Raw genomic sequence first — 22,190 nt, 5'->3', positions numbered from 1 at the left:
TAATCAGAAGCCTAGTAAGGTACCCGTGGACGGTGTCTGGAAATTTAATCACTGGAATTTTAGGCATAGTTAATTTATGCAACCGGTAATTTAGGCTTCCGAAAATTTAGGCACCGTTAAATTATCTCTCTATATACTTCTCTTCATGGCTCGACAGTTTGGACAAGAAGTAAAGGAAAGATCACTCTTTTATTTCTGCAAGTCGGACGGACTAGAATTACCCCACGTAATTTTAGAGGCGAAAAAAAAAGAGGGGGGGGGGAGAACAAGTAGTATTCACCCGTCACAAATAGCAGGGCTGGACTTAACCATTGTGACCAAGAAGTCATGGAAAGAGAACAAGTAATCTACTCTGTATTCACACGTCACTAAATAGCAGGGCCGGACCAGGCCATTGTGGGGCCCTATGCGAAACTGATTTCGCTGGGCCCATTTTGGGTAGGGATACGGATAATAAGTGAAAATTAAGAGTTTGTATTAGAAAATAAATTCGTCTTTGCAATTTATTCATTTTTTACTATGCACAGAATAACTTACGAATAGCCTTACGTGTAGCAAAGTCATACAGTATATCATAAAAATTATATTTCCAACATAGATCACGTTCAATAACAAGAATTACCAAATGTTTCAATATCTACGAGAATTTTTGACTTCAAGTAATTATTGATTAGTTTGAGGCGCGATAAGCTTCTTTTACCAGATTTGATAATTATGGGTATTGCATAATTTTAGGAGATTTCCAGGACTTGTTCATGTTTTGCAATTTCACGAGATTTTCAGAAGCTCCTGGTCAATCAGACGGCCGCGGGAAATCGGTTATAGGTTATAAAATGGTTTAATTTAATAATTTATACCTAGATTAGCGCGGGTCCTATGAAAGTGCGGGGCCCACTGCGGTCGCATAGGTTGTAATGGCCTAAAGCCAGCCCTGTAAATCGTGTCGATGTAGTATTCTTCCGAATGAAACATAAATTAAAAACTGTACTAATTAAAAAAAAAAGGTTTAAATACTCGCATTATTAAACACACACAAACATATTTTAAAAAATGTTTTTTCTAACTTTCCAAACTGCAAAGTGAAAATTTGACAATCTGCATTACCCCTGAATATTTATTTTTATTATTTTAACAGAAATGTGTCTAACTAAGTTTCTAAATGCGTTGTAAGGCCTACAACATTTCGAGCCATTTGTTATATCCCCTAGACTTCCATTTTTAGCACCTTTGAACTATGCTGACCTAATTCCCATGCCCTTTACCCCAGTGTGTAGCCTTAAGACCCATTACGTCATTTTTACCACCAAGCGTCACGTCTACCTCTTTTTTTTTAAGTGGGAGTAGGTGGGAGGGATGTAGGCTAGGGTTATTGTGCACCTGGCTTGGACGAGACCACTCTATAACGCTAGCTCTCCGTTTAATGTATGTTAGTAAACTAATAATGGTATGTATTTATTGTTTATATAATAGTCATTATATCCAAATATATTTAGTTCTCTCTTTTTTATAATAATAAAAAATTAAAATCATCCGTCAACCTTAGGGGTTGGTCATGGAGGTGAAGCAATGTGCCTAATTTTCCGATGCCTAATTTTCTGGATGCCTAAATTACCGGGTGCCTAAATTACCGGGTGCCTAATTTTTCGGGTGCCTAAATTACCGAGTGCCTAAATTGCGGTGCCTAAATTACCGGTGCATAAAAATCCAGTATCTAAACTTCCTAAATTCCCCCTGGACACGGTTTTAGAATATTATATTACCCCCTCCCCTCCACCTTTGGTTAAGTGTAATAACGTCTGCTTGAGTCATATGTTATGCAGGCCTATCGGCACATTTACATAAGCGCATTCTAATGTAGGGAATACCTTATACAAAAAAAATCTACATCTAGTAGTGTCTTGCTCTCAATTCAGTTAATGACACCTTATCATAAATGATAAAAATTCCAAACCAATATTTTTTTACAGTCGAACTTTTTTTTTTTTTTTTGGAGGGGGGGGGGAGTGGGAATGAATTCAAATATTCAAATTAAAATCAAGATTTATTGTATTTATTTTCAATATTTGATGGCAGTGATCTTTAAACTGTGGCCAGCTAACCATATCGAACTCATAATCGTAATAAATGCTTATCTGCCCCTGAAAACTTACGACAACAATAAATGATGGGTAAGCAGAAGCTTGATTCCATTGGGACTGGACAATTTTATTTTTCATTGTGACACCGGGTAGTCAGACACTGGGTTCAAACGGGAAAACCACAAAGGGGTAGCCTAACATGAAACACACACGGGGTAGTCAGACACTGGATTCAAACGGGAAAACCACAAAGGGGTAGCCTAACATGAGACACACACGGGGTAGTCAGACACTGGGTTCAAACGGGAAAACCACAAAGGGGTAGCCTAACATGAAACACACACGGGGTAGTCAGACACTGGATTCAAACGGGAAAACCACAAAGGGGTAGCCTAACATGAGACACACACCGGGTAGTCAGACACTGGATTCAAACGGGAAAACCACAAAGGGGTAGCCTAACATGAGACACACACGGGGTAGTCAGACACTGGGTTCAAACGGGAAAACCACAAAGGGGTAGCCTAACATGAGACACACACCGGGTAGTCAGACACTGGGTTCAAACGGGAAAACCACAAAGGGGTAGCCTAACATGAAACACACACGGGGTAGTCAGACACTGGATTCAAACGGGAAAACCACAAAGGGGTAGCCTAACATGAGACACACACGGGGTAGTCAGACACTGGATTCAAACGGGAAAACCACAAAGGGGTAGCCTAACATGAGACACACACGGGGTAGTCAGACACTGGGTTCAAACGGGAAAACCACAAAGGGGTAGCCTAACATGAAACACACACGGGGTAGTCAGACACTGGATTCAAACGGGAAAACCACAAAGGGGTAGCCTAACATGAGACACACACCGGGTAGTCAGACACTGGATTCAAACGGGAAAACCACAAAGGGGTAGCCTAACATGAGACACACACGGGGTAGTCAGACACTGGGTTCAAACGGGAAAACCACAAAGGGGTAGCCTAACATGAAACACACACGGGGTAGTCAGACACTGGATTCAAACGGGAAAACCACAAAGGGGTAGCCTAACATGAGACACACACCGGGTAGTCAGACACTGGATTCAAACGGGAAAACCACAAAGGGGTAGCCTAACATGAGACACACACGGGGTAGTCAGACACTGGGTTCAAACGGGAAAACCACAAAGGGGTAGCCTAACATGAGACACACACCGGGTAGTCAAACACTGGATTCAAACGGGAAAACCACAAAGGGGTAGCCTAACATGAGACACACACCGGGTAGTCAGACACTGGATTCAAACGGGAAAACCACAAAGGGGTAGCCTAACATGAGACACACACGGGGTAGTCAGACACTGGGTTCAAACGGGAAAACCACAAAGGGGTAGCCTAACATGAAACACACACGGGATAGTCAGACACTGGGTTCAAACGGGAAAACCACAAAGGGGTAGCCTAACATGAGACACACACCGGGTAGTCAGACACTGGGTTCAAACGGGAAAACCACAAAGGGGTAGCCTAACATGAGACACACACCGGGTAGTCAGACACTGGGTTCAAACGGGAAAACCACAAAGGGGTAGCCTAACATGAGACACACACCGGGTAGTCAGACACTGGGTTCAAACGGGAAAACCACAAAGGGGTAGCCTAACATGAGACACACACGGGGTAGTCAGACACTGGATTCAAACGGGAAAACCACAAAGGGGTAGCCTAACATGAGACACACACGGGGTAGTCAGACACTGGGTTCAAACGGGAAAACCACAAAGGGGTAGCCTAACATGAGACACACACCGGGTAGTCAGACACTGGATTCAAACGGGAAAACCACAAAGGGGTAGCCTAACATGAGACACACACGGGGTAGCTACACACTTGGTATGTATTCTATTCTGTGTGAGGTTATCTGCTAAATTGTACTAAATAGTCAACCGATGCACCACTGCTTTGTCTGAATTAGACGTGGCATAATAAGCGGGTCACAAATAGGTCGATCCTGCATTATATAGCTTGTCCCACGTCATTAACGTTACCCCACTGCCATGCTGACATGGTACGTATTATTATGAAGACAACATTTTTATATATTTTTCTTTAACACACCAGTCTTGACAAACGTAACAGCTATTTACAATTATACTACGTGACAGTAATGTAGTGTGCTGTTCATAAGGCTTGCTTTCACAGTTTCGTTTTTAGTTATTTTATTCTCATGTGGACAATCCATTACACGCTTATATAACGAAATGTAGAACTTTGCCTTTTTTTTTAAATATTTCAATGCGCTAGGTTTTAAAAAATTAATAGGTATCTACATTCTAGTCTTTGAGAATTTAATCTCTAATGTTATAGTTTATTATAAAACGTTGGTATTTAATCTCTATTCTTAACTTGCTGTTACAAATATAGAAATTTATTTTGTATTAATCTAAAAGATTTATAAATAAACGTCGATTTAATGTGACTCTTCATAGGTAAACAACGGTATTCTGCTAGGTCAAAAACCTATCATACAAAGGTTTCAGACACTTGGTAAGTACCTTAGTGTAGAATATGAATAAATAAATTATGAACTTCTATTCATTAAATTCATTTCTATAAAAGCTCTGTAACAAATATTCTCAGTGATGCATTTTTTTTCTGTCTGGTCAAAAGTTTGTACACGTGATTTCTCCCACACCTAATCTCGGATCAAGTTGAAACTTCGCACAATTATTTCTTTTATCTGGCAACACAACAATCAATAATTAATTAACTATAGAGATCTCGAACAAAGGAAAACAATTGAAGTGGTGGTATAAGCTGAATTAGTCCCCTTTATAGGTCGCCGCTTTAAAGTAAGTTTGAAACAAACAATAGATAAGAATACCACATTTTTTTCATAAGCACCTCATTAGCAGACGGCTTGAAGAGTTTGAGATTAGATCGTTCCCCACTCCCTTTTTTATTTATAAATGCCTTTAAAAAGCGATCAATGGATAAAAATTTTCCACCCCCCAATTTTTCCAACTGGTTTAGATAAGTGATAGGATCATAGCGTATTGAGAAAACTAAAATCGAGAAATATCAATTAAAAAAAAACACAACAATTGGTAAAAAATAGTTCTAATCACAAAGATGTATTGTTGTTGATATAGATCTATTGCAAATTTAATTGTAAAATGTTTTACATGGTTTGGATTTTCCTTCAGAGTTGAAGATAGTTTACTTCCTAGTCCAAACCTCCCGCAGGACGATGGGGGATGGGAGCGGGTAGGGTTTGAACCCAGGACCATCGATAAATCTGAACGACAGTCCAGCACAAATTGCACGACCAGGCAACCAATTACATTAAATTACAAACTAATTGATACAATTGCACTTCGTATTAACTTTTTTTTTTTTAAAGTACTTTTATGTTTTTCTTGTTTTTTTTTATTCCACCAGGTGGGGTGACAATGGACCAAGGGGCAATCATTGACAGAGTTTTTATTGCTCTAAAATGGAACGGTTTTTATCAGACGTCAAGAACCGCCGTCTTGCTTTTATCACTGGCAAACCTCGGTTTAACAGCTGTTTCAGTTGTCTTCATCGGTAAGTTACTAGAAATCCCGTTCACTTAATCTCAGGTCACTTAATCTTCGTCCTTTAATTTTCTGCCATTTAAAGAACGGCCATTTAATACCCAATTGGATACTTTTGTATAAGTCATCGTTTAATGGTGTAGATTTTGACTTTGAATTTAAGCACCCATTATATCTAATAGCTTAAAATATTGTTATAATTGTGACGGCAACGGTTAAAGGGAATTAATGTGTGCAATAAGCTCTGGTAAACTACATAAGTCAGTGGTCGCCTCTCGTCTACGCTTGAAGAAAGATTGATGTAACTTCTTCCATTCTCTGGAACTTCTTCCATCCCCTGGAACTTCTTGCATCCCCTGGAACTTCTTCCATCCCCTGGAACTTCTTCCATCCCCTGGAACTTCTTGCATCCTCTGGAATTTCTTCCATTCTTTGGAACTTCTTTCATTCTCTGGAACTTTCTCCATCCTCTGGAACTTCTTCCATTCACTGGAACTTTCTCCATCCTATGGAACCTCTTCCATTCACTGGAACTTTCTCCATCCTATGGAACTTCTTCCATTCACTGGAACTTTCTCCATCCTCTGGAACTTCTTCCATTTACTGGAACTTTCTCCATCATCTGGAACTTCTTCCATTCACTGGAACTTTCTCCATCTTATGGAACCTCTTCCATTCACTGGAACTTTCTCCATCCTCTGGAACCTCTTCCTTTCACTGGAACTTTCTCCATCCTATGGAACTTCTTCCATTCACTGGAACTTTCGCCATCTTCTAGAACTTCTCCCATCCTCTGGAACGAATTCCTATCAACTATATAAGTTTTGTAAAAACCTGTTTGTGACCAATGTTATAGAGACCATCATCGTATCTGTATGTCTAAGTTTGTGTTTACTAATGTAGTGGATTGGATTTAGATGTATGTTAAACTTAGCTAATGATCCTTTCAAGTTATTTCTCTTTCGCTACGAAAATAAAATTAATTAAATATTAAAAACGAAAAGAGCAATAGATTAATAGTACAATTAAATCGGGTTTACCCGATTTGTTAAATGAATGAATAAAGTAAACAATTAAACGAATTAATTTTTAGTACGCGATTCATTACGGTATTGTCTAATGAAAGAATGTTCGTCAGGAAATCTGTAGATACAGATATAAGGAACTAATTTATGTAAAAAATGCTTTTAAAACACAAAATTGAAGGTTTATTTTATTATATAATGAAATCAATGGATCTTCTTTTGTATTTTCATATGTCAAAGTAAAAAACTATCTGCGCAAAGTGTATTTCTTAAAATTAGATCTAGATCTAAATCCTTTCAATCTTTTCTCATGTCAACATTGTAAACATGGCCTAGATCCATAAATACTGAAGCTTTAATAGAGTCGGACAACTTTCTTTTTTTTAGGGTTTTAAGTTTGTTTTAGGGCTACAATACATACACTACGGTCTAAGTTAGTACCCAAAGGAACATTTCTGCCAAGTTTTATCAAGATTGGTCAAGCGGTTTTGATTTCTATTCGTCACATACATACATACGCCTTACTTTATACTTTATAGTATACATGCCAATACTAGATCAGAATTTGTATAATTCAATTTTTTTTAGGATAAAAGTTACCAGAGGATAAAATGGTCGGGGATTAAATGACATGACACCGTTACTATTGTATCAAATAAATTGGGCTTGAAGGTGAATCAGTTATCACTTTCTTCGTCATTTTGAAATCAGATTTAGTAAAATCCAGCATGATTCATGTCACACGTTTAAAGAAAATGGGTTCCATGTAAATATACGTATACTTTTGTTATGCCCTAAAATTATATAGCGTATCCTGTGTTAGTGTAATATAGTGTGAGTATTAATTCTATTTTTTTTATGTCTGTTTACACACTTAGGTAAAGCTGTTGATCATAAATGTCGACAACTACAAAGTTTTAACATAACAATTCAAGACGTCAGTTATGACATCGCGTCAAACAGCAGTAGCCTCCCCTTCGAAATCAGTTACACCCAATGCAGCGTAGACGTCAGAAACGGAAGTGACCTCATTTTCACTTCAATCTGTAGAGACGGCTACGAGTATAACGTGTCGATGACGTCATCGTTTGTTGCTGAGGTAAAATGCACCTAGAGCTCTGCCTCACGGATATTTATCATACCTATCCCCATGGACCAGGTATTACCAGACTCTAAAGGTTAATGGGCCTTCACCCTAAGCTTCAATTGTTTGTCTACACCATTGAAAGGCTTAGATAGATACAAGCAGTTCGTTGCCGAATTGGTTGTAGTGAAAGCGATCAATGGAATATGATCGTGTTAGAACTCGAAGAAATAATAAATCGTTGCAAGAAAGTACCTGGCAAAGAGAGCGTGTTGACAAGCTAATGTAAAGACAAGTCAATAATAATAAGACTTGTCTTCAGTGGCGTCACTATGGGGATGCGGTCCACACTGCGTGACACCCATCGGGGGGGGGGGGACACCCGAATGGAAAAAAAAAGATTATTGGCAAGACTAGAAAATAAAAGCCCGAATGGAAAAATTGAATATCGACAAAAAACTAGCAGATTAAAAAATAAATAAATCTCAAGTTATATACCCAAGTATGTCTAGGTATATCTAGTGTACTGATCTAGATCATTTATTTTTATTTTAGGTCTTATTGTATATATTTTATTTTATTTGGTAAAGATGTTCAAAAAGTTATGTGTTAGCAAACTTCTTACTAGTAGAAATTGTATATGATAGACTTAATGATAATGAGTTTTTGAAGCTCAGAAATACTGAAAATTGCTTGGTGCCAAGGGCTTCGCCCCTGACCTCTATAGGTGATATTTATGTTCTCCCGGAGACCAATAGATAACTGAGGTAGCGGCAAAACTTACCTTTTCCCCTTCAGATGGTAATAAAACTTTGAATAACTCCAGCAAAATGTCATATCGTTTCTGTCTAAAAGTTTAACAAAGGAAACAATGTTAGGTGAGTTTAATAAATATACATTGTAAAATATGCAAAACTATTGAAAAAATGTCTTAAAATGTTAAAAAAGAATTAACTAATTTTACATTGGTGATGAAAATCGATGAAAATATGTAATCAGCTTGCTGTATAGTTTCAATAAATAAATTCCCATTGGGAAAAAGGATAAAGTTGATAGTGGGGGGGGGGGGGGGAGGGGGGTTTACACCCTGAGCTAACCGCACCGGGTGACACAGAACCTAAGGACGCCACTGCTTGTCTTCGACTTTGAAGATTAATGAGGAGTGCAGTATTTCCCTGTGGCCACGCAGCCCCAGCTGTAACGTACATATTTTGCTACAACCAGGGCAAGCATAACCATTGCCGCCGGTGGTCGATTTAGATTTTCTTTTCGCCGTCTGCGTCTATCCTCGGCAGCGGATTTTCTTTTGGCCTCAAATGTGTATCTCGCGGCTTTTTTTTTTTTAAGTACACTTCTCCGGGAACTCCTTAAGAGAGAGGCCTCCATAAAACAGGTCAATAAAATATCCGAAATTCGACTGGCTAGAAACATTTACTTTTTTTTTCTTTGGAACAATTTCTGTTTTTTTTTTTCTCATTTTATTGACAATATTTTCAATCTTACAGCAATGGTTGACCGTGGGCCGTGATTAAAAAGTTTCCAAATTGTAGCGCTCTCGTAATATATAAAGGAAGCTTAGCATTTTCGTCTGTTCGTTATTCCAGGGTCTTAACCTCAACAAATTTAAAAATATACATTTTTAAAACTAAAATATGCATATGAAATATTTTTTAAAGAAGGAAAATTAGTTTCTATTTCTTGTAAAATCTGGCATGATTTTTATATATTTGCAGTATTATTATCAGGTAGATTCCAGTCAATCTTTCTACAAATCTTTAACATTAAAAAAAACTGGTTTAAAACATAGAGCCTTATTAAACTATTAGAGCTATATTTTAATTTATAGATATATAAATGAAGAATTTTGTTGTTACAATTATACAATTGACATAAAGGCGGTGCCATCTTCTGAAGTCAACATTTGTTTCAGTGGGACTTAGTGTGTAATGAAGAATCATTCTCGGACTTTTCCCAAACAGTCCTAGTTCTTGGCGAGATGTTTGGCTCACTCTTTCTAACACGTTTCGCTGACAGGTCAGTGAACTGGCTATCTTGACATGAACATTTACAAGTACTTAATATTATATACAACTAGCATGTTTGGTCTTATAGAGCTTAAAATAAGAATACAGGAAATCATTAACAGTACTTAAAATATACCAAAGAATCGATTGCATGTTTTTTCTTTTTAATGGTTTTCTGCTCCATCGATTACGGTAACTGTTTATTTGAATACAATATAATAGATCTCACAATATACTTTTTTTTATCCGGTTAAATGGACCTCCGGTTATTTGGTCCGAATCCTTTAGTATAAAACAAATATTTCATAGTTGAATCTGGCTAACTGGAACAGTCGTAATTGGGACAGAACTAATCCCGAAATTTAAAAGGTATATATGTATTAAATGAACTTGATGCATTGTCCAAATATGCAATAACTGTATAACTTTCTTTTCTCCAAAGGTATGGTAGAAAGGTGTCTTTTATCGCTACAAGCCTAGTGTTTCTTGCTGCCAACATGACATGTGCAGTCTCTCCAAATTTTATCTTTTACCTTGTATTCAGATTTATCACTGGACTTTCCGTTGCAGTTGAGTCTTTTTGTTGTATTTTTGTAGATATTTACCAAATAAAGAGTTATGTGGCTCTCAACTGGTCATCGGTCACACGACTGGATTTACTGTGCAGCTATATAGGGTTATAGATTTGAAATGGAGCCATTATATTTTATAATTTATATATATATACTTATTTATATTTATACCAAATGCATTACTATTGAAGTTTTAAGGTGTAGTGGCTTCAAAACAACATCCTGTCTAGTGCATACTATTATTAAAATTCGGCATTCGTCTCTGCTGAACGTTACAAAAGTGACTCGAGCCTTCAACTTTTCAATCAATATTCATTAGCAAAAAACACTTAAAAATTAAAATAATTTGTTCTAATTTTTATAATCATTTTTCTTTTAAAAAAACAACACTTAAAGGTAAAATAGTTATACATTTATTCCAAAGTATCTTTTTTGTTTCTTGTTAGAAGGAATTATAAATACAATTTAAAGTTCAATAAATAATGTTGAAAATCTTGACTTAAACACCACAGCAAAACCAATTAAACCATACGTTTGGGCTAGCTTCAAAAAAAAGGACATTTTTTACATTGTTTTATGTTGGCATTGTTTTCAATTAAAATGTAATAGCGAATCAGTTGAATCTTGCTTGACAGTATCAATCATTATGTCTTCCGATTTCCTAGATCCAGGCTTCACTTCACTTCACCAGAACACGTTATTAACTAGTACAATATTTTCTCACAGACTTGCTACCAACTGTCCTACATACTGATGATTGAGATGATGCCAACTGCACATCGAGCCCTTCCTGAGAAACTCTGTTCATTTCTATGGTCTATATCGCTCCTGTGTGTGTGTCTTGTGGCCTACCTGACAAAAGAGTTGAGTTGGCACTACACCCAGCTGTGCTTGTCCCTGTTCGCCATCTATGTGATCTTCCTGTGGTGGTAAGTAAAGATCCGAAAGTTGTGCTGGCACTACAGTCATATAATATATGTTTGCTTTAAGGCCTGAAACTAAATAAGGATAAATAGCGTGTATGAGGGATGGCTACTGATATAAATAAAAACGACCAATTAAAAAAAAAAGCAAATTAACTATTGGTACCTTAATTATATTGTTTGGCATCTCGAACAAGGTAAAGAAATTGTACTTGACTGAAGTGGTAGTATAATCTGTGATACGCCTACTGTCTTGTAGTTAGTGATGCCTGTCTGACTTCGACAGATTACTCGGGAGATGTCTGGGTTTCTTGTGCGGGTGTATTCTGAAGTATTCAAGGCGACTAACTAACAAGAACATAGACTCACACAAAGTAACAAGTGAAGAAGTCCAAACCGTTAGATAACACAGATGATAGTTGAATGCTGGAAAAAGGCCACAGTCGATGTCTCTGTCTATAAATACGTGTTATCCCTAAGGAATCCTATCACCAACTCCCTTTGTCTCTAGGTAGCCTCTAACCCAGCTAAGTCATGACGTCACTAGTCGCATTCAAAGTCCGTCAAATATGGTGCGTCTCTATACAAACTAATAATCCTATACTCTTAAGCAAGCATTTCTTGTATGTATGTATATATATATTTTTTTTTTCGAAAACGGCTCTAACGATTTTTCTTTAAAATTTCAAGGTATGCGTATCTTAATGAGAAAAAAAATCTCTACTCATTGACCACATCGGGAAAATTCGAGGTCGACCATTATTTCGGTTTGAAAATGTCTCACTATTGAAAAATTAATTTTGGCTAGAATGTTTTATGAAGGAAGATTTTCTATATGCGGCCGCATAGGTTGCACAAGTTTGCAGAACGGAAGTCATGTTCCAGAAGTTACCCAATAAAACCTACTGAGCCCAAAGATCACCGCACATAGACATCACTTAACGTGGTAGATAACTTCACATTATCTGGGAAGCATAGTATCAAATGACGCATTGCTTTAAATGGAGGTTGATATGTGATCAGGGATAGTCGTGCTTTTGGAAGCCTCCAAGCGAGAATGTGGCGAAATAAATCGCTCCGCCTGCCTACAAAAATCAGTGTCTACCAAGCAGTGGTTCTCTCAACCCCTCTTTGTGGATCTGAGACATGGATATTTTATAGAAAGCATCTAGACTTCTTGCACGCCTTCACAAAGATATTTGCAAACCATCATTGACATACGGTGGCAAGACCGCACTACAAACAGCGATGTTCTTGAGAAATGCTATAAACTTCTTATAGTCCGACAGTCACGCTGTTCAGGGCACGTATCCCGTATGGGGAACGAACATATGCCAATGGCAATCTTTTGTTAGTGAGCTGAAAGGTGGTCGGCGTAACAGAGATGCATTACAATAACGCTTCTTAAGAATGCTAACGCGATGTTTTTATGTCTCTTATGAAAAAATGAGTTTCTTTGCTACAAGGTGCACGCTTTATCCTATAACGTAGAGATTTTGTATCACTTGATGCTTCGTACTAAAGGCATAGTGAATATACTTATTGCAATATTAAATGTCTGAACTTAACCATTTTAGAAGTTGCACTGCAAAGACCTTCTTCCAAGCCAAGAATAGCCCAATAGTATTACGCAAAAGATGCAATGCAAAATGACACGACGTGAACTGTGGTTTTTCTACACTGTTGGGGGGACTTCAGAGGCTTTCTATTTACAGTTACATTGAGAACTAACAGAACGAAAAAGCAACTCTTCAGATTGATAGTCTTTACAGAATCGTTCATTTTCGTAATTACAAAACTATTCCCAAAATGACTTCGGTTTTATCCTTCCTTAACAAATTATTTAACCGAGCGAGGCTTGGTCGCCTGGTACTACTAACTAAGTGTCTTACAAAGCTGAATTGTCCATTTTATAGATTGCAGATCTAAATTGAGGTCTTTCCCATTTTTATTTTTTTTGTAAAGGATTAAAAAAAAACAGTTACAGTAAAGTCCACTCAGATAACCCTTTCTTCCAGATAAGTGATATAGCATATTAAGAAAATAAAAAGCAAGATATAGCGCTAAACAAAAACAATTGGTAAAAATATTAATGGCAAAGATTTATTGTTGTTGGTCTAGATCGATTATAAACTTAATTGCATGACTTATCCAAACTTATTGATACAGTTGCACTTCATATATGCTCTTTTTTTTTAAAGTATTTTATGTTTTTATGTTTAAATCTTTTTTTTTTCTGAATATTTAGGATTACAGACGAGTCTATTCGATGGCTTTGTGCAGTCAAACGATATAAAGAGGTAGAGGACCTAGTGAAGAAAATTGCAAGAATCAATCAAGTGGATCCACAGGAAGCGTTAGATATATTAAAAACTAACCTGCTTTCGCCTAGTCAAATTTATAGCGTAGAAAGTGATTATAAAAATCAAGACGTAAGTGGTTTTTATAATTTGCCAGAGTAACATTTCTTGTTTTTATTTAGACGTCACTCTCTCACCTATCACTAATTCGAAAAAATAAAAATTAACCAGTTATCACCTACCTTAGATCTAGGAAAACTAAGATTTTTTTTATGAATGAAACTGAAGTGGTTAGCAGGGGCGGACTGGCTATATGGGCATTCGGGCAAATGCCCGGTTGGGGTCACCGAAATGGCCGCATCAATGCCACTATGGCACAAATAATATTGTTACAGTTTGTATAATATTCTCTTTTAAAAAATGCCCTCTGAGTGTCGTGTTTAAAAAAAAAAATTCTCAGACTCTACAGTGTAATACTATTTTAATCTAACACATTTTCCGAAATAATGTAATAGTCTAGTAGTAGACTTCATCCTTATGGACCTACATACTGAGTGATTAGAAAGCAATTTAAGGCCTATATTTCTTATAAAGATAGAGGTCACTGTATGCATGCTTCTAGATACATTATCAAACTTAACATAATGATTTTGAGTACAAGTAGACCTAGAATAGTATGCCCATCATATGATATAGAATTTGTATAGAAATGCCCGGGCCGATTTTGACACCCAGTCCGCCCCTGGTGGTTAGATTTACCAGATATAATATAAACATTGACAATTTTGATTGATATTGCAGGTATTAATTAACCCGGCCATGAATGATGCTCATTCCAGCCATCCAGATAAAAAATTGTCTGTATTTATTAAGAATACCAACTTGTTGAAATTAACAGTGTTTTCAAGTTATACGTGGTAAGTCTGTTGAAGTGTGATAGTCTAAAAGTAACAGATTTATTAAGGATTGTTTCGCAATAAATAGGAACTACATTCCAATAAACAATAACATCCATGGATTACAGTGTCACAAAGAAAATGTTACTATTGTTTCGTCAACCTAATCTTCATTTTGTATACTTCACCTCAAGGTTTGTGGACTCGCTGGTATACGATGGGCTGCTGTTGATCTCTCCAAACCTGAACGACGATTTCTACCTGGGATTTTTGCTAGGAGTTGTCACTGAGTTACCAGCTACACTCTCCTTCTGTCTGTTGATCAACAGGTACAAAAAAAAAAAAAAATTTTTTCATAATTTTTCGGATAATTTCATCTTCATCTATCTACAACTATGTAAAGTGTATTGTACCATTTTCTATAATTCAGCCCCGATTACGACTTGGTTTGTTTTTTTTTAAAGTTGGTCTGTTACGCCCAAGCAAATCTTTGTGGGGACAGCTTGCGGTCTAAAGCGACGAACGGCACGGAAGGATTAAGTCTTTTACGCCCATGAGTTTCACACATAGTCGCCCAGCCCTAATTAGATTTCACATTAAACAAGGTTACAAAGACAGTTTGTGTGGAAACACAAACTCAAAATCGGACCCCCGAAGTGGTCCACTCAGGCAGGTAAAAGGCAGGTTTCAATATTTTCAGAAAAAAAAAAGAAAGAAATTCTATCAAAGACAAATGACATAGATGAATGGAGAAATAAGGTTGTAAGATCTTGTTTAGTGCCCCAGCGGTCCAGCAGACCAAAGGATAGATGAAAGTGAATGTGAAGTTAAATGTGAACCTGGCCTAACTGATATCTTATAATGAATATCTAATTGATCTAATTGTTTTGTAATGGGTCAATCTCTTGTTCAAAGCCTCAAGAATTTTTTTTCCTTCAGTTAAGTGTTCTATATTGAAGGTATAGTTCTGCAGTTCTGCAACTCCCCTACTAAAGAGTCTCCCGTGTTTGTTAATATTAATAGTAAATAGTTATAAAAGTTGTGTATTTTTATGAAAAAACTGCTTGGATAAGTTATTTTTAAAAATTAGATTTTTCGCTTTCAGAAAAGAAAAAAGTAGCCGTTGCATCAGAACTTTGAATGGTCTAAAATATCATGATTTTGGATTTTCACTATCTTTTCTAGTTTACGAGACGGACGGACGGACAGACATTCCACACAAAACTAATAGCGCTTTTCCCCTTTCTGGGGCCACTAAAAAGTGTTTACAAAAATATTAACAATCATTCATTTCGTTTCTTTGTTTGTTGTAGATATTAAATAGTTCTTAATCCTTTTTTTAACCAAGGATAGGAAGAAAGAAATGCACTGTTCTGTTTCATATACTGGCTGGGATCTTCATCTTGGTCTCAACTCTGATCCTAAACACTCCACTATACGGTGAGGCATTTTGTACTTCCTAAACTGAAAAACAAAGATAGACTGTCAAATAAAAACGTCACGTCTGAACCTGTGTAACTCTTTGGTTTCTAGTAGGAATGTGGTGCAGGTCTATATACCATTGGTATTGGTGATCACTAATTCTAAATGTGAAGTCTAGTGGAACAAATACTCCAGCGTGTACTAAGAATTCAATAAACAAATAATCCAATGAATATTTGAATATCACAACTTCAAGAAGAACAGATTACAACTAATTTTGTAGCACGGAATCACAATATTAATGAGCAGAAAAATTCATCAACACAATGATACTATTATAATTAAATGTAGCCCCCTCGGTAAACTTATTAAACATTTGTACTAATGAGAATTTTATATAGAACTGAGCTGTCCTAATTAGTGCCGTATGTAGACTTGAAAAGGCCCTAAGCCATTTGAGATGCGCAGCCCTTTTGGAGACCTTTACAAATCCAGATATTAATGCTAAATATTTCTTTGGGGCCCTAAGTTACAGCTTGCGCTGTCTGTAGGTAAATCCAGCCCTGCTCTTATCTGACTAGCTCATTGATATATTTTTATTTTCTTATTGAAAATCTTTAAGGGGACAGAAACCGACCTGTGTAATTAAATATGTTGTTACCAAGCAAAATAATTAGTAACTAGTAATTGATTGACTAATTGGTTTGTATTATTTTGTATTAATTCATTCATTGTCTACACTAATGAATAACTGTGCTAAGTTTCAACTTGATCCGAGAAAAAAAAGTTGGAAAAATAAAGTGTTCAAACTTTTTGCCAAACAGTCAAAGTGTTTTGATATAAATTGTAATGAAACTTTTCTAAATTCATCGATCTACACACATATGAAATTGATGTAACTATTTAGAAAGAATTCACTAACAAGCGTATTAGATTAGTTGCTATGCTACTTCTTCACTTGTTAACAGTGATGAGCAAACATGACACCCTGCAATTGAGTCTAAACAGAGAAAAACAAAAGGCATTGATGCATTAACGAAAGTAATATATAAACTTTAGTGCTCAATTTGTTTTCATTAATACCTGTATATATACTTGCTATTTCTAAAACGCTTTGTCCCAGAAGCACATTTCAATTATGTTTTGATACGTATACCCTCAGACATGATACCTGGACAGTACTGGATTTGTCTTGTCTTGGCTCTACTTGGAAGATTGAGTGTAACAGCTGGGTTCTCTACCACCCTGACCTATGTGTCTGAGCTGTTCCCGACATCTGTCAGGTGATGATGGTATTTTCTTCATTTACTATCCAATAGATTTAAACTTGCAAGTGAACGAATGAAACGATCTACAAGAAGCAGTTGCAGTAGCGTAGCTAGTGAGATGCCAGGTTTGCGGATCGTACCGGAAGACACCCATCAAAGTGATAAAATGTTAGAATGATAAAAGTCAGAGGCGTAGTGGTGGAGCAAAGAGGGGGGGGATTTTCATGGAAAATGAAGGTGGCGCCAATAAAGCACCTTGCCCCAGGCGCACGTTTTGTTCACTACGACCCTGATAGAAGTTTTAAAAAAAAACGACTGGCGCAAATTGTGCAGGCGTGTGTCTCTCATTCAATGTGGTCATTAAATTTAAGTATTGTGTTTCAAAAAGAGTAAACCAACGACAGGGGAAGGGGGGTGGACATCATTATGTTACCGCACCAAGTGATAGTATTCCTAGCGACGCCTCTGACCCATAGTTTTTATTAGATACACGCTCATGGTTGTACATCTACTTATTTATAATGTTCAATTTTTTACATTTCATTTATCCAATCTTCGTTTTGTCTTATCTCATCTTATCAGTTACAAAAATGTCTTTAAAAAAAAAGATTATTACATCCAATGCTAATTACTGCGTTCACCAGGTCACCTAGCGTCTATGTCTCATTGACCGACGTCACTAAATGATCACTTTCCCTCAAGTAACAAATGACACAACTGAGATATGTCTATGTTTGCAATAAGCAAAATATAAAACAGTACTTTAAAAAAAAAAACTTTTTTTAAGTGCAATTGTATTAATTACTTTTGAATCAACCATGTAACAAATTTGTAAAAATAATAGAACAACAACAATAATTTAGTTGTTTTTTTTTATATTTTAGTTGTTAATTGACTCGCTGCTGAAACTAAAAACAGAATAACGGACATTCCCTGTTTAGAGGTTGGTCACGTACACTACTGGCGGATCCAGGGGGGGGGGGCGGTAGGGGCGATCGCCCCCCCCCACTCGGCCGACCCCCCCCCCCGGGGGGCGGACGAACTTTAGTATATGATTCACACAATTTGTATACGAATTTATTACTTATGTTAAAAATATATACTAATTATTTATATTTCAACCTATTTTTAGATTATTTCGCCCCCCCCTCTAGTATGTTGGCCGATTTGGTGGGGTCGGGAGGGGGCGATGGTATCAATCCCGCCCCCCTCTACACTTTCGAGTGGGGGGGCGGTCCAATGTATTGGTAGAAATCACAGCCTGCTAACAAAATCAATTAAATATCTATATCCTTGTAACTTGTTATTGATATTTTAATCGATCTTTATATTATGTCGTTCCCTGTTAGCCGATTGGTGGGGGGGGGGGGGGGGGACGAATACCTCTTCTGCCCTTCCCACCTAAACCCTTTAAGTGGGGGGGGGGGTCCGTTTTTACGGAGAAATCATAGTTTGTGAACAAAATTAGTTGAATTAATATATACATTTTATATTATGTCGCTCCCTTTCTGGTATTTTGGCCGATTCGGTGGGGTGTAAGGGGGGGGGGGGCTATTGCATGTACTGCCCTCCCCACTCTAGCCCTCTGAGTGCTGGGGGGGGGGGGCGGTCCTATTTTTGTGGAGAATCATAGTTTGTGAATAAAATTAGTTGAATATCTATATAATATAAACTACGTATTGATATGTGACCCATTGTAAATATGTCGTACCACACTCTAATCTCAAATTGTATCATTAGTAAATTTAAATGAAAAAGGGTTGTACCAGGTGGGAGGGGCGATACATGCAATCGCATTTCCCCCATCGGACAAATCAATACTTTTTCTTTTTGTATTATAGTTAAGAAATTACAAAATTTAAAAAATCTGTCACTAATATAATTTATATATACTATAAATTAAATTCTTATATCGAGTCGCCCCATACCTATTCTTTAAAGCCAAATGCAATCTTTAGCAGAAATTAGTAAAGGAGCGAGGATTAATCGTATTCACTCTACCGCCATTCCCATTTCCAGACAGAGTTTTTGTAATTTCACATGAATTTATTTTAAGAAAGACTTTGCATTGGAAAAGTTAGAATTCAAACGAAATTTTTCAGTATAAGAGTCATGATTGAGATGAGTTCTAAACTCAAATAACATATTCATAGTCGCCTTTTCCCAACCTTTACTCAATCTGATATTTTTCTAGCTAAATAAATTTGGGACTATTACTCACAATTTATACTAGAGTTTTCTTGAATACTATTTATCGAATAAGTTTTTTTTTCGGCGGCGATCCTCAAAGCAAAAATCTAAATACGTGGTGTATCCTATCTTTTCAAGGAACAAATCGGTTTTATTTGCAATGTATTATGGGCCTATAAATTCAAATTAGAATATTTTTCAATTACAACATTATTCGAAAGGTCGTTTTTTAATAGTATGAATAATGAGCTTCAGGTCAGGAGGAGAATGCGTTTCTGCAGTGAAGAATGAAAGAAAACGCTTTTGGCGTCGGGGCTTCGCCCCGAACTCCATTTATGAGTAATGAGTTGTAGATGTCAGGAGAATGCGTTTCTGCAGAGAAGAATGCAAGAAAACGCTTTTGGCGTCGGGGCTTCGCCCCGAACTTCATTTATGGGTAATGAGTTGTAGATGTCAGGATAATGCGTTTCTGCAGAGAAAAATGCAAGAAAACGCTTTTGGCGTCGGGGCTTCGCCCGAACTTCATTTATGGGTAATGAGTTGTAGATGTCAGGAGAATGCGTTTCTGCAATGAAGAATGCAAGAAAACGCTTTTGGCGTCGGGGCTTCGCCCCGAACTCTATTGATGAATAATGAGCTGTACTTCTCAGGAGAATGCGTTTCTGCAGTGAAAAAAAGCAAGAAAATGCTTATGGCGTCGGGGCTTCGACCCGAACTTCACCAGAGAACCTTATAGCGCTGCCCAAGTTGTTTTGTTTTTCGCCGAAGGTTGAGAAATGCTGCTTTTTTTATTATTATATTTATATATATATATATATATATATATATATATATATATATACATATATGTGTGTGCGTGTGTGTGTGCGTGCGTGTGTGTGTGTGTGTGTGCGCGCGCGCGCTGTATGCACGTTTATGCGTAGGGTTAGGGTTTACTGGGCGTTAGGGTTAGGGTTTGGAAAAAAATCGCCCCCCCCCCCCACTCCAAAGTTCTGGATCCGCTAGTGGTCACGTACTGGTCACGTACTGGCCACGTATGACTCTCCTAAACTATAAAGAAGAAAATAGGTCAGTGGTGCCTGATGTGTCACAAGGCACATCCCAGCATAGCTAATTGAGTCCAAAGGAAGCGAGCCTCTAAGGGCTTTATTTCATAACGTGGGCATACGTTTTGAGATGCTGGGCATCACAGCCTCATGGGAAGAATAGGATGTAGGTCAACTTGTTATTTCAAACGCCATTTAATTCTTGAGTACCGGTAACGTTAAGTTATTATTAGCTCTAAATGCAAGTTAATTCCTCGTTAATTCACGATATCACTTTTACACCTGTTTTACGCTTCACCAAAAATATTTATTCTACAACTTCAGCCCCAAAGTGTAATGTATACACACATTTATATAAAAATACCCCCCCCCCTTTTTTTTTTTAAAATAAAAAAAAATATTGACACTATAATATGTACAATTATTTTCCGTACCGTTAGATCGTCTAAGAGCTGGGCCGAAGGCTCTTCGAGCTGTAAGTTTGAAAAAAAAAACCTGTTTGAGCGTCAAACAGTAAAAAAAAACCTGCGTGAACACACAGTTCTATGACTGTCGGAAGAGACCCAAGTCAAAGCCTATGTAAAGCATTGATACTTCCGACAAAACTGGCCTCCGGACACATGGACTAGACATGGCCAAAGGACCGAGTTTACCTGGAGCCGCCGCCATTCTCATATGTTATACCAAGCTAACCGTGGGGGAACTCGCCATTAATGTAACTGTGCCTTGAGGAACGGCACATGGATTATCGACAGGGTCGTGAGAGCTCTCTTTCAACTCCGTCCGTGCAATGTTTCCACTCTCGCGTACCCTTGGACACTCCCACCGGAGTTTTGTTTCGCCATACATTTAGCCTAGTTACCCCCTCAAGTAACCGTTTCCACACGGGCGCCACTTTGAAGCAGAATAGCATGCCCGTGGTGTAATTATTATCATTGTAAGTGTAATCTCAAATCAATGTTGTATTATTTTTTTTATGTTATAGAAACACTGGTATGGGTTTTGCCTCAGTGGCGTTGTATCTAGGCTCTACCATAGCTCCTTATTCACGAACAATTGTAAGTATTCTAAATGTGAAAAGAGCATAAACATACTATTGAAGCTTAATTATATTCTACAGGCAATAGCCATCTACAATGTGTCCTTCATTAATGATAAAATCGTAATTTTTTTTCTTCGTCCTAACAAATTAATGTGTTTTTCTTGCAATATATACAAACACGTAGATAAGAAAACTAAGGACTTATAATACCTCGATAGAACACTTCCCTTAAACGTGATTAATGCAGGGCATATAAATAGAGACATGTTGTACGTTTGTTCTTTATGTTTATTTTAATTGGAAACACTGAACTATTGGCTGTAGGTGTCCATCTAAGTAAAGCGGAATGAGCCCGGAATAACCAGAAAGAGGCAAGAAGCCCCAGAATGAGGCAAGAAGCCACAGAAAGATTTTTTTGTTTGTTAAATATAACTTCATGTTGCTTTTTTTTTTTGTTGTTGTTTTTTTTGGTCTCCAGACTAGACATGTTCCATGGGCACCTAATGTTGTGTTTGGGATCATGTACCTAACTGTGACTCTGGCCATCCTATTTCTCCCCGAGACATGCGGGCATGAACTGGCCCAAACGGTGAATGACATGGACCAGGAGATGCAGAAGAGGAACCAATAAATCTTCCAATGATTTGCATGCTTGGAGTTTCTATAATGTGTTGGACAAAATGTTACTCAGTGCATTTTTTAGCGTCCCTCCAAAGGGAAATAGCCGCTATTTGTTTTGTGTAGTCTGTCTGTCT

The 22,190-nt window shown here is 37.3% G+C and overlaps 1 protein-coding gene across 5 annotated transcripts in view; it reads left to right on the top strand.

Annotated features, from left to right (window-relative positions):
* The first annotated feature begins 1,363 nt into the window (after positions 1–1,363).
* The window catches only part of LOC106073072 (solute carrier family 22 member 6-like), a 21,540-nt gene continuing 713 nt past the window's right edge, over positions 1,364–22,190 (top strand). Inside the window, exons 1-14 of one of the 5 annotated variants that reach the window (XM_056037277.1) lie at positions 1,392–1,444; positions 4,555–4,612; positions 5,507–5,653; positions 7,547–7,767; positions 9,683–9,786; positions 10,219–10,345; positions 11,075–11,277; positions 13,520–13,703; positions 14,373–14,488; positions 14,662–14,796; positions 15,816–15,907; positions 17,052–17,172; positions 21,379–21,451; positions 21,914–22,190. The exon at positions 21,914–22,190 is cut by the window's right edge and continues 713 nt beyond it. In XM_056037277.1, the coding sequence (XP_055893252.1) occupies positions 1,421–1,444; positions 4,555–4,612; positions 5,507–5,653; positions 7,547–7,767; positions 9,683–9,786; positions 10,219–10,345; positions 11,075–11,277; positions 13,520–13,703; positions 14,373–14,488; positions 14,662–14,796; positions 15,816–15,907; positions 17,052–17,172; positions 21,379–21,451; positions 21,914–22,066 (1,758 nt within the window). In that variant the 5' untranslated portion in view covers positions 1,392–1,420 and the 3' untranslated portion in view covers positions 22,067–22,190. Of the gene's footprint in view, positions 1,445–4,181; positions 4,388–4,412; positions 4,446–4,554; positions 4,613–5,506; positions 5,654–7,546; positions 7,768–9,682; positions 9,787–10,218; positions 10,346–11,074; positions 11,278–13,519; positions 13,704–14,372; positions 14,489–14,661; positions 14,797–15,815; positions 15,908–17,051; positions 17,173–17,801; positions 18,103–21,378; positions 21,452–21,913 lie in introns of those variants that run through there. The other 4 variants (XM_056037278.1, XM_056037280.1, XM_056037281.1 and 1 more) reach the window with 4 other exon arrangements.

This window comes from Biomphalaria glabrata, chromosome 8 (genome assembly GCF_947242115.1).
Source record: "Biomphalaria glabrata chromosome 8, xgBioGlab47.1, whole genome shotgun sequence".
NCBI lineage: Eukaryota > Metazoa > Mollusca > Gastropoda > Planorbidae > Biomphalaria > Biomphalaria glabrata.
The sequence above is the reverse complement of the archived record's forward strand: the minus strand, read 5'-3'. Positions and strand labels throughout refer to the sequence as shown.